Genomic DNA, 12,513 nt, shown 5'->3' on the forward strand with positions numbered 1-12,513 from the left:
ATGAATTTTCTCCAGCTGTGTGTGTTTGTGGCGAGTCCCTGCACCTCCCTGTGTCTAACGCTCACCCACTTGGTAGAAATGGCTTGGGGAACGTGCCCCCAGCTACGCTGGCTGTAGGAAGCCAGCAGACATGCACATGGAGCCAGGAAAGCGGTGGATGAACGAACATGACCACACTCAGCAGAGATATCTGGGCCGGATGGGATTTAAAGCCACAAGCGGGACAAGATCACTAGGGAAGTGAGTGTGGACAGAGCAGAGAAGGCCAAGGGACCCTTTCCTCTGGTGGGTCATCTCTGGCAGTGACCAATGACCCTTTGGCTTGTTTTGGAGCCACCAGCTTACACACGTGGGATGTGCTCTGGCCCCACTTACTGTCCAGAGCTGGGTCCCATGAGCACTTGGATGTAAGAGCTGGGGAGATGGAGCCTCAAGTCACGGTGACAACTGTGACAAGCAGCTCTCAACCTATCAGAACCAACACACCGGCCGGGCGCGGTGGCTCAAGCCTGTAATCCCAGCACTTTGGGAGGCCGAGGCGGGCGGATCACGAGGTCAGGAGATCGAGACCATCCTGGCTAACACAGTGAAAACCCGTCTCTACTAAAAATACAAAAAATTAGCCGGGTGTGTTGGCGGGCGCCTGTAGTCCCAGCTACTTGGGAGGCTGAGGCAGGAGAATGGCGTGAACCTGGGAGGCGGAGCTTGCAGTGAGCCGAGATCGTGCCACTGCACTCCAGCCTGGGGCACAGAGCAAGACTCCGTCTCAAAAAAAAAAAAAAAAAAGAACCAACACACCCTTGTCACCAGATACTGTGTGTGTCACCTCTTTTCTGTTCTGAAATGAAACGTGGAGATAACGTAACTTGCCTACACCTATCGAGATAACACCCTAACCCTAACACAGAAAACAATGAAAGGGAAAGCAACCTGTAATGAGTGAACAAGCGCGCGTTTCAGTCCACAGACGCTCAGCCGCGGCACAGAGCACATGAGGGTGGGCCTCGCACCTGAAGCGAAACTGCCACAGATGGGAGAGCCGACGGTGTGAGCTTCACCGATGGGGTGTTATCAAACCACACGTCAAAGGGGACAGGATTCTCCAAAGTGGCCAACAACTCACAACAAACCCGGGACGTGGGCAGCCACAGGGGCCACAAGGTGACACGGAGAGGAGTGTGAGTGTGAACACGACACGTCAAGGGTGGAGGCATGAGAGAGCGGAAGAGGCCCCGGCTGCCATGGATTGTTGGGCAGGAAAGCCAGCATCTGCAACTTCTTTTGTGAGAAAAACAGATCCTTCTTTGTCCAAGCCAGTGTAGTTGGGTTTTCTGTTACCTGCAGCTCAGAGTATTCTTAACAGACCCCGTGTGTGCTGGGTCTGGTATGACGTCAGTGCTCCCGAAACACATCGTGAGTGAATGAGTGGGAGAATCTTGAGTCTCATCTCCTCTGGCTCCCATAAGCCCGTAACTCTTTCCTGATCCAAGTCAACCTTTCTCAGTCCCTCTGTCCTCTCACGAAAGCCTGAAACCCCTGCCTTCTCTAAACGTTGGTCCCCATGGCCCTAAGCCAGCTCCAGTGCTCCCAGCACATCCTCTCCACAGGCGGATGAGAATTCACCAGTCGGTGGTCATCCCTCCTACACTGACCACTCCCGAACCCTGGGCTCTGAGCCAGACCTGGTGAGCCTCAGACCCCCGTTTCCAAACTTCCTGGATGGCCCTGGGGGCCCACAGATAGAGGTTGCTTATGCCTGCCCCATGCTGGGGTGATTAATGCCCCCTGCAGGTGCCTGCCCCTCACCAGGGTCCCAAGCTGCTGATGGCTTTGTCATCCATCCAGTCACCCATGGAGATCCTGGAGGCATTACTCCTGCCTCCTCACCCTGACACCCACTGTCTGCCAGATCTCTCCTGCCCTCTTCTCTCTTGTCTACAGCTGGGGTCCAGCTCCTCTTCCCCCTGGACGCTGCCCCTTGCCTGCTCACAATCCTTGCATGGCTCCCCAGTGTCCTCATGATAAGCACCAAGCACTCCAGGCCCTTGGCCGGCAGGCCATCCACATCACCAGCCTTTCCACCCAGCACTGGCAGCTGGGCCCCTTCAGGCTGCTGGCCCCCCACACACCGTGTTCTTTCCTCCCACTCCTTCCAATCCCTCCAGTCAAAGTCCTTTCAGACCTCTCTAAGCCCCAACCTTCCATTTCGGCCCCCAAATCCTGCTGTCTCTGCCTCCAACATCTTTTCCCAGCCCTCCTCTTCCCTGCACCCCACGCCCCCTGTCCCAACACAAGCCTGGTCCTCCCTCACCTGAACTGCTACCCCTATGTTCTCTCCCACACCCCTGCAAATCTGTCCCCATCAGGTTCTCCTCCCTCTCAGCCTTTTCCTCAACCCCGTTTCACAGCCTCTCTCCACCATCTCTCCGATCCACCTGACCTCTGCATTTTCTCTGGCTGAGCTCCTGTCCTTCCAGTCCCTCCAACCACAGTCCCCCTTACCTGTGGCCTGGGCTACTGCCTTGAGAAGGACACCATCACCCACGCCAAGCTCCAGGCCCTGCTGGGGTGGCCCAAGGTGGTTGAGGCTGAGGTAGAGGACAGGGAGGAGGTCTGGAGGTGACAGGGCCACCACAGAGCGCAGCAAGTTGCTCAGCGTCTCCACCATCCGGAGCCTGGAGGAGGGGACGAGGGTGTGAACACGTGGTTCTTCAAGGTCAAAGTGTGGTGTAGGGGTGGGGTGGGTTTAAGGGGGTGGACACTAGAAAGAAGAGGAAAGGGCTCAGAACAGTCCCAGGCTCTGGGGCCTGGAGCCATGAGGACAATCACAGGTTGCTGGTGGTGAAACCGCCTTTGCAAAACCGTAACTGAGGAAATTATGACAGTGGAAAGAAATCACACCTAACTGACTCCATCTTGCTTCTAACCTTTAAGCTGTCCTTGTTCATTCCTGGGCATAGGCAGAGCTAACTTTGGGAAGGAATTCGGTTCATGGCTTGACTCTGAAACAAAATTGGTAATAGCCCTTTCTGGAAAAGACCCCTTTTTGCCTAAGGACCTGCCTTTGCAAGACTGACAAATTAGCTACAAGATTAGAAATTTAGGTTTAGGGGTCACACAGCCTCTGGCTCCTCAGATTTCTCCTGAGGATAACATCACTATGGTAAAACCTAAGATGAGTGCCTGAGATAGTTTGCAGACCCTGCACTGGATGGATCAGCTGACATCACCCAGACTGTAATCTGGCTCAACGAGTTCTGCCATCCCACCCAGGAACAGAAGACAGCAAGAAAACCTCCCTTCAACCCCTGTGAGTCCATCTCCAACCTGACAATCAGCTCTCCCCACTTCCCAAGCCCCTACCTGCCAAATTATCTTTAAAAACTCTGCTCCCCAAATGCTCAGGGAGACTGATTTGAGTAAAAATGAAACTCCGGTCTCCCGCACAGCCGGCTCTGCGGGAATTACTCTTTCTCCACTGTAGTTCCCGTCTTGATAAATTGGCTTTATCTGGGCAGCGGGCAAGGTGAACCCACTGGGCGGTTACAGTGGGGGAGTAACTTGTTGTGATGGTAACAATGATGAAGATGGTGATGATCAGCCCAGAGAAATGACAGCTGATGCTGCGGAGCATTTTCTAAATTCAGGAGCTGGCTTTGAGCACTTTGCACCTTTTTTTTGAGATGGAGTCTTGCTCCATCGCCCAAGGTAGAGTGCAGTGGCACGATCTCGGCTCCCTGCAACCTCCACCTTGTGGGTTCAGGTGATTCTCCTCTGGAGTAGCTGGGACTACCGGTGCGCACCACCATGCCCAGCTAATTTTTTTTAATTTTTTGTAGAGATGGGGGTTCAACAAGTTGGTCAGGCTGGTCTCGAACTCCTGACCTCAAATGATCCACCCGCCTCAGCCTTCCAAAGCGCTGGGATTACAGGCGTGAGCCAACACGGCCAGCCCTTTGCACTTTTTTTTTTTTTTTTTTTTTTTTTTTTGAGACAGAGTCTTGCTCTTTCACCCAGGCCGGACTGCAGTGGCGCTATCTAGGCTCACTGCAAGCTCCGCCTCCTGGGTTCACGCCATTCTCCTGCCTCAGCCTCTCAAGTAGCTGAGACTACAGGTGCCCGCTGCCGCGCCCGGCTAATTTTTTTTTGTATTTTTAGTAGAGACGGAGTTTCACCGTGTTAGCCAGGATGGTCTCGATCTCCTGACCTCGTGGTCCGCCCGCCTCGGCCTCCCAAAGTGCTGGAATTACAGGCGTGAGCCACTGTGCCCGGTCTGCACCTTTTAACTCATAGAATCTTCACAGCTCCCCTCTGAGGTAGGTACCATTATGATTTCCATTTTACAGATGAAGAAACGGAGGCACAGAAAGATTCCGTGGCTTGCCCAAGGTCGCAGAGCGAGTAAGTATCAAGCTGAGATGTAAACCAAGGCCGTGTGCCTGAGGACTGTGCTCCCAGCCACTAAGCTGTGCTGCCTCTAAAAAGAAAACCGTGTTTCTGTCTAAAACATCAAAGCTGGAAAGGATGGGTTTGTTACTGGCAAACTTAGGGGGCCTCATTAAAAAGAGAAGCCGTGTTTTTCTTACAGAAGTCTCATTACCAAGGTTTTTAAGGTGCAGAGAAGAAATATAAAAACCAACATTAGGGAAATCCCTCAGTAATAACTGTAGGCAAGAGCCACCATTGGATGGTGCAGTGGGTGGAACAGCCTCCCCCGAAATTCATGTCCACTCAGAGCCTCACAACATGACCTGATTTGGAAAGAAGGTCTTTGCAGATGTACCTGTAGATTAAGATGAGATCACAGTGAATTAAGGTAGGCTCTGAATCCAAAAAGCATCCTTACAAAATACAGAAGAGGGCCGGGTGTGGTGGCTCAGGCCTGTAATCCTAGCATTTTGGGAGGCCGAGGCGGGCGGATCACTTGAGGTCAGCAGTTCAAGACCAGCCTGGCCAACATAGTGAAACCCCATCTCTATTAAAAATACAAAATTAGGGCCGGGCACGGTGGCTCACGCCTGTAATCCCAGCACTTTGGGAGGCCAAGATGGGCGGATCACGAGGTCAGGAGATCAAGATCATCCTGGCTAACACGGTGAAACCCCGTCTCTACTAAAAACACACACAAAAAAAAGCCGGGCGTGGTGGCGGGCGCCTGTAGTCCCAGCTACTTGGGAGGCTGAGGCAGGAGAATGGCGGGAACCCGGGAGGCGGAGCTGCAAGTGAGCCGAGATTGCGCCACTGCACTCCAGCCTGGGCGACAGAGCAAGACTCCGTCTCAAAAGCCAAAAAAACAAAACAAACAAACAAACAAAACCAGAGTGCTGGGAACAGCCTGAAATGCTCCACTCATGTTGGGGAACTGAGAAATGGCATGTGCCATGTGAGAATGAAGGGACACTACAGAGCAGTCACAACAGGCTCGAACCACTTAACCAACATGGACACATGTGGAAACAGGGTTGACAGTGAAGGCAAGAAGCAGAATGAGCCATACCCATGATAATTTTTTTTTGTTTGTTTTTGAGACAGAGTCTCACTCTGTCACCCAGGCTGGAGTGTAGCAGTGTGATCTAGGCTCACTGCAACCTCTGCCTCCTAGGTTCAAGCAATTCTCGTACCTCAGCCTCTTGAGTAGCTGGGATTACAGGCACCCGCCACCATGCTGGGCTAATTTTGTGTTTTTAGTAGAGATGGGGTTTCACCATGTTGGCCAGGCTGGTCTTGAACTCCTGACCTCAGATGATCCACCCACCTCGGCCTCCCAATGTGTTGGAATTAAGGCATGAGCCACTGCACCCAGCCTCCATGATAATATTTATATAAACTAAATACACAGGGGTGAGTGCTGGGGGTGAGGAGGACAAGGAGAGAACAGGAAATGGTGACAGAGAAGGGGACTAGGCAGGGACCAGCGATGCTAACATGCTGCTGAGAAGGACCAGGGTGGGGCAGTGCCATGCACTGGGCATCACTGGGGTGGGGGGCTCTGCAGGGAACCTCTGTGAGTGAGTAGGGGATCCTTGCTATAACTGAGACCTGATCTTCTTTCGTGAATATGGACACATGTAAGCAAGACTGAAGTCACTTTTGATGACTCAGGGTGGACTAGAAGTAATCACAGACTGTCTGCAGCGGTGCCAGCCATCCCGAGATGGAGCCTGTCTCCCTGCCCCGCGCATCTGGGCCCGCCCTTGTGTCTTGCTCTGACCATGAGAATGAGGCAGAAAGTCAAAAGGACCTGCGGCCGCTTTTGTGACCATGTCTGACATCCATGATCATACACCCGAGCAGGGTCAGAGGCCAAGTTGAAAGGATTTGGCAGAACAAGGCAGCACGGACCGCCATGCAGAGGAGAGACCCAGAAGCGTTCCTGCCCCCGCCCCGGCAGGCCTGATTAGTTACCGAGCAGACACCTCCTCGATCTTCTCAAACGTCCGGGCCACGGCCAGGTAAGGGACCCTAGGGAAGGAAAAGAGACGCAAGAGCTACAGTGGTGCAGGCTATACCACACTGCCCGTATGCACCCTTGCCAATATCCAAATGCATGAGCTCACTGCCCAGGGCTGTCTCTCTGTCCCTTTCAACGCTGCTGATTGTCACCAAAACACAGGAGGGAGAGACTTGACCATTTCTCCCAAGACTCGGCTTAGAGAGCCTCTGGCAGCAACAGGGACTGGAGGGGGACAGTCTGAAAAGGGAGAAACCTCACTTCTGGCCCGGTTTCCAGCAGGCATCTTCCACGGGATGATAGTTGTTCTTGGCAGGATTGTAACCGGATGGGTCCAGGGGTCTATGGAGGCAAAAGGGAGATTGAATTGCATAGAGCCCTCAGTCAAAGCGAAGTCATTCCCAGGCTCTGTTCAAGGCACATGGTGCAGAGCTGGATGAAAACAAAGTTTGCTAACCTGAAGCTCACACTCCAGCAGGAGTCAGAGGAAAGTGGGCAAAAAGTCCCCACATAAACACATCATTAATTTTAGGTGTTAAAAAAAATCTTTCAGAAAACAAAAGAAAGCTGAGTAGAGGGAGAGGATGAGATGAGAGGTGCTGCTTCACAGGGTGGTCAGGGAAGGTCGGAGACATCTGGGCAGAATGAGGGGAAGGGTTAGCACAGTGGGCAGCAGAGGAAGAGCATTCCAGGCAGAGAGAATAGCATGTGCAAAGGCCCTGAGGTGCAGACACGCTTGAGAAACAGAAAAGGGATTGCGTGGCTGGGGTGGGGCAGAGGGAGGCACGTACAGTTCCTGGGTGTTGCAAAGTGCCAGGTGCTGTGCTAACACCACATCGATTAACAATCAGACCTAGGAGGAAGGGACTTTTTCCTTTTTTCTTGAGACAGAGTCTCGCTCTGTTGCCCAGGCTGGAGTGCAGTGGCATGATCTCAGCTCGCTGCAACCTCTGCCTCCTGGGTTCAAGTGATTCTTCTGCCTCAGCCTCGCAAGTAGCTGGGATTACAGGCACGCACGACCACACCTAATTTTTTTTTGTATTTTTAGTAGAGACAAGGTTTCACCATGTTGGCTAGGCTGGTTTTGAACTCCCGACCTCAAATGATCTGCCCACCTCGGCCTCCCAAAGTGCTAGGATTATAGGCATGAGCCACCACGCCTGGCCGGAAGGGACCTTTCTAACTTCCTTTTCCAGGTAAGGAAACTGGGGCACAGAGTGATTGAGTAACTCACCTACGGCCACACAGCTGGTGAGCAGCGCAGCTCTAGAGACTGTTCTCAACCTCGATTTATTTATTTATTTTTTGAGACAGGGTCTGTCACCCGGGCTAGAGTGCAGTGGAGCGATGCTCACTGCAGCCTCAACCTCCTGGGCTCCAGCGATTCTCCTACCTCAGCTTCTTGAGTAGCTAGGACTACAGGTGCAAGCAACCATGCCGGACTGATCTTTGTAGAGATAGGGTTTTGCCTTGTCGCGCAAGCTGGTCTCACACTCTCGGGCTTAAGCGATCCTCCCACCTCAACCTCCCAAAGTGCTGGGATTATAGGCATGAGCCACTGCGCCTGGCCTCAACCTTTATATCGTAAGTGGCTCACACTGATCCCAGCCAAACTCTGCATTCAGACTCATGTGGGTTCCAATCTGCTCTGCCCCGGCCAGCTGTGCCTGCTGAGGAAGCAGCTTCCCCTCTCTGAACCACAGCATCTCTATCTGTCTGGGGAGCTAAGGGGTCCCTACTATGACAGGTTGCCCTGAAGGTTACATAAAAAATGACAGTGAGGGTTCCTGCTCCTGGGTGCACTTTATGGAACAATGAGGACTCCCCAGCCCCAGGCCCACATCTGTACCAAAACGGGGACAAGGGTTGGGGGGGAGAAAGAGACCTCAGGATATTTTTCAGCTCTTCAGCTGATGCTGATGCTGACACAGGGCATGGATGGTCAAGACAGACAGTGCCACTGCAGGGCTGTGCACGGCCTTTGGTATGAACTTGGGTTTAACAAGCGGTGGCCGTCATTACAATGAGGCAGCAGTGTGTGGTGGGCAGGGGAGTCTAGAGCCAGTCAGCCTGGCTGGAACCCCAGTGCTGCCACTCCCCACCTGTGTGGCCTGAGCATGGCACTAAAAACAAGCAAGAATAGTAGCAGCAGTTACCGTGACAACATGCTGATCTTAATCAAGGCCAGACCCGGTGCTAAGTGTTTCAAATCCTCAGAAGAGAGACACAGAAAGGCTAAGTCACTTCCTCAAGGTCACACAGCTGAGACAGGTGGAGCTGGGACTCCTAGCCAGTCCTCAATACTGTCCCACCTCCCCGCTTTAGTTTCCTCATCCAGGAAACCAGGATAACAACAGAATCTACTCCCAGCAGTGTTGTGAAGATTCAGAGCATTGGGTCAGGGAAAGCCGCTGCTGAGTGCCTGGCACGTGGGGAAGAGTGGGTGGAAGAACATGCTTCCTCTCATCACTGTGCCCCCATCTGAGAGGTGAGGAAATTGGAGGGTGGGAAAGTTCGCCTGTCTCTTGGAGGCAGCCATCAGAGACAGAGGGGAAGTGACCATGCTAGGAACGGTGCAAGAAGAGCAGTCAGGCCGGGTGCAGTGGCTCACGCCTGTAATCCCAGCACTTTGGGAGCCTGAGGCAGGCAGATCACTGAGATCGGGAGTTTGAGACCAACCTGGCCAACATGGAGAAATTAAAGGGGTTTGGAATAATCCCTGCTGTTCAGCAGAAATGACAGGTGGGTTAAAAAGTATGAGGCAGTGAGTCCAAAATCTCTTTGATTTGATGCCTCTAAAAATGAAACAGATGACAAGAAATTCTTTCAGCTTTAACATTTCATGATTAAAGTTTAAGTCTAACAAAAAAGTGTCTGTCTCTGTTAAAAATACAAAAGTAGCTGGGCGTGGTGGCACATGCCTGTAATCCCAGCTACTCAGGAGGCTGAGGCAGGAGAACCACTTGAACCCGGGAGGCGGAGGTCGCGGTGAGCCGAAATCGTGCCACTGCACTCCAGCCTGGGTAACAAGAGCAAAACTCCGTCTCGAAAGAAAGAAAAGCAGTCATAGTATCACTTGAAATAGAAAACAGAACTTTATACACAGTAGGACACTGATTTTATTAGGAAAACATATTTATAAATACACAAACACGGACACACGCTCAGGAGGCATGATATGGCAATGTGGAAGAAATAACTGCTAGGAATCAAAAACGTTCCTTAGGGTCCCAGGCCTGGCCCTACCCCCACCTCCCTGTGTGCCCTGGCGAGGCCAGCCTAACCTCACTGGGCTAATCATGTCAATGTGTGTAAAATGGCTAAAGTGCTCCCTTCCTCCACAGGAATACTGCAGAGAGGAAGTTAACGTGCTATTTAACCTCCTTGATAAGGTCGCAATTGGGGGTGCAAAACTGATGTCAAGAATCCTCTGGGGCCGGGCGCGGTGGCTCACGCTTGTAATCCCAGCACTTTGGGAGGCCGAGGCGGGCGGATCACGAGGTCAGGAGATCGAGACCACGGTGAAACCCCGTCTCTACTAAAAATACAAAAAAAAAAAATTAGCCGGGCGTGGTGGCGGGCGCCTGTAGTCCCAGCTACTCGGAGAGGCTGAGGCAGGAGAATGGCGTGAACCTGGGAGGCGGAGCTTGCAGTGAGCCGAGATTGCACCACTGCACTCCAGCCTGGGCGACAGAGCAAGACTCCGTCCCAAAAAAAAAAAAAAAAAAAAAAGAATCCTCTGAACACTTTTTTGTTAGACTTAAACTTTAATCATGAAATGTTAAAGCTGAATTTGTCGTTATCGGTTTCATTTTTAGAGGCATCAAATCAAAGAGATTTTGGACTCACTGCCTCATACTTTTTAACCCACCTGTCCTTTTTGCTGAACAGTAGGGATTATTCCAAACCCCTTTTCTGTTAATTTTTTTAGCTTTCAGGACATCAAAAGTTCACGCTGCTAATACCATCTCATTGTATTTGAAAACACAATCAATCTTCACGGGAAAAAAATAACTTCAAACGGATATATGATTATGTAAGAAATCAGGCTGGCCGCGGTGGCTCATGCATGTAATTCCAGCATTCTGGGAGGCTGAGGTGGGAGGATCACTTGAGCCCAGGAGCTCAAGACTGGCCTGGGCAACATAGTAGGACCCCATCTCTACAAAAAATAAACAAAAATTAGCCAGGCATGGCGGTACATGCCTGTAGTTCCAGCTACCTGAGAGGCTGAGGTGGGAGGATTCCCCTGAGCCCAGGAGCACCACTGCACTCCAGCCTGGGCAACAGAGCAAGACCCTGTCTTTAAAAAAAAAAAAAAAAAAAAAAAAAAAAAACACCCAAGTTCTATAAAGTGGAATTTTTGTCTGATTTGTTTTCTACCAGATCTCCGGCACCTAAAATCCAGTAGCTAACACACAATCGGTCCTTTGTAAATACTTACTGAGTAAATAAATGAGTCCATGATTGACTAGTGAAAAAAAAAATCTGAAAGTGCTCATTTAAATATCTTTCATGGCAGATTTCCTGGGCTTCCTAGGGGCCAGCCCCAGTGCTGGGAGCTAGGCAAGAAGACTAAGAAGGCTGGGACCTCCCACAGCCCTGGCTCTGTGGGAAGGAGCTTATGTCTGGTTAGGGAGGCTCTTTACCATGTGACAAGACATAAAAGTCTGACTCAAGTGCTGGGGACATGCACCTCCTCTCACACACGAAGGGAGAGGCACCAGGCTTCCCCAAGCAGGTGCAATAGGAGCTGGGGCCTGAGGGAAGCCTGCTGGGCAGGGTGGGTTGGGGACAGTGTTCTAGGCCGGGGGCAAGCATGTTCAGAAGCAGGGAGGAGGCTGGGTGTGGTGGCTCATGCCTGTAATCCCAGCACTTCGGGAGGCTGAGGCAGCTGAACCACCTGAGATCAGGAGTTTGAGACCAGCGTGGCCAACATGGTGAAACCTGGTCTCTACTAAAAATACAAAAATTAGCCAGGCTTGGTGGCAGGCACCTGTAATTCTGGCTACTCGGGATGCGGAGGCAGAAAAATCGCTTGAACCCAGGAAGTGGAGGGTGCAGTGAGCTGAAATCGTGCCACTGCACTCCAGCCTGGGCAACAGAGTGAGATTCCATCTCAAAAAAAAAAAAAAAAAAAAGCAGGGAGGAATGACAGGACATGGGGACATGGTGTGTGGAGGGAGCAGGAAGAGGCTGCAGATGCCAGGAGGCTGCAATGTAAGGTGGACGGGGCTGGCTCATGAGGGCACTGGGAAGCCCAGCATTTATCCTCTATGCTGGGGAGAATCGCAGATGGGTTTTGAGCATGGCAGAGATGGGGAGTGACCTCATCACTGTACAGGATATTTATCCACCCACGCATCCTATCATCCATTCACCCAATCTTCAGTGTGGCCTCCTGTGTGCATGTTAGGTGTCATGGGAATCAGCCCAGACATCTCTTCAAATAATTAACAAAATTACAGTGAAGCAATTAATTGCTTAACAACCTATTCAGTGTCCCACAGCCCCAGCACACTATGCACATCACGAGGGCTGGGGCAGAGTGGCTGGCTCTCTATGGTTCATCCCCGTGGACTGCCCAGGGCTGGCACAGAAGGGGTGTTCAGTGACTTTTAAGGCAGAGTAGAGGCGCCTGCAGGCTTCCAGCGCATACACTAAATCTGGTGAGTTCAGGCCAGGTGTAGTGGCTCACGCCTGTAATCCCAGCACTTTGGGAGGCCAAGGTAGGTGGATCACCTGAGGCTAGGAGTTCAAGACCAGCCTGACCAACACGGTGAAACCGTGTCTCTACTAAAAATATAAAAATTAGCTGGGTGTGGTGGCATGCACCTGTAATCCCAGCTACTTGGGAGGCTAAAGCAGGAGAATTGCTTGAACCTGGGAGGTGGAGGCTGTGGTGAGCTGAGATAGCACCACTGCACTGCAGGCTAGGCGACAGAGCAAGACTCCGTCTCAAAAATAAAAAATCTGGTGAGTTCACAGCCAGAGGAACAGAGAGGTAGGAAGTGAGGCCAGAGAGGGAGGTGAGGGCCAGTGGCCGAATGGGCTTAGATTTT

General features: G+C 51.8%; 1 protein-coding gene across 2 annotated transcripts in view; it reads right to left on the reverse strand.

Moving 5' to 3' along the window:
* The window catches only part of LIG1 (DNA ligase 1), a 57,283-nt gene that overhangs the window by 24,147 nt on the left and 20,623 nt on the right, over nt 1-12,513 (reverse strand). For both annotated transcript variants that reach the window (XR_004032022.1, XM_030820957.1), the window contains exons 10-12: nt 6,713-6,793; nt 6,406-6,462; nt 2,503-2,675 (exon numbers count right to left, since the gene is read on the reverse strand). Coding sequence is in view for 1 of the 2 variants with exons in the window: in XM_030820957.1 (XP_030676817.1) it covers nt 2,503-2,675; nt 6,406-6,462; nt 6,713-6,793 (311 nt within the window). In the remaining variant the exon portion in view is untranslated. The remainder of the gene's footprint in view (nt 1-2,502; nt 2,676-6,405; nt 6,463-6,712; nt 6,794-12,513) is intronic.

This window comes from Nomascus leucogenys, chromosome 10, assembly GCF_006542625.1.
Source record: "Nomascus leucogenys isolate Asia chromosome 10, Asia_NLE_v1, whole genome shotgun sequence".
In the NCBI taxonomy this organism is placed as follows: Eukaryota; Metazoa; Chordata; class Mammalia; order Primates; family Hylobatidae; genus Nomascus; species Nomascus leucogenys.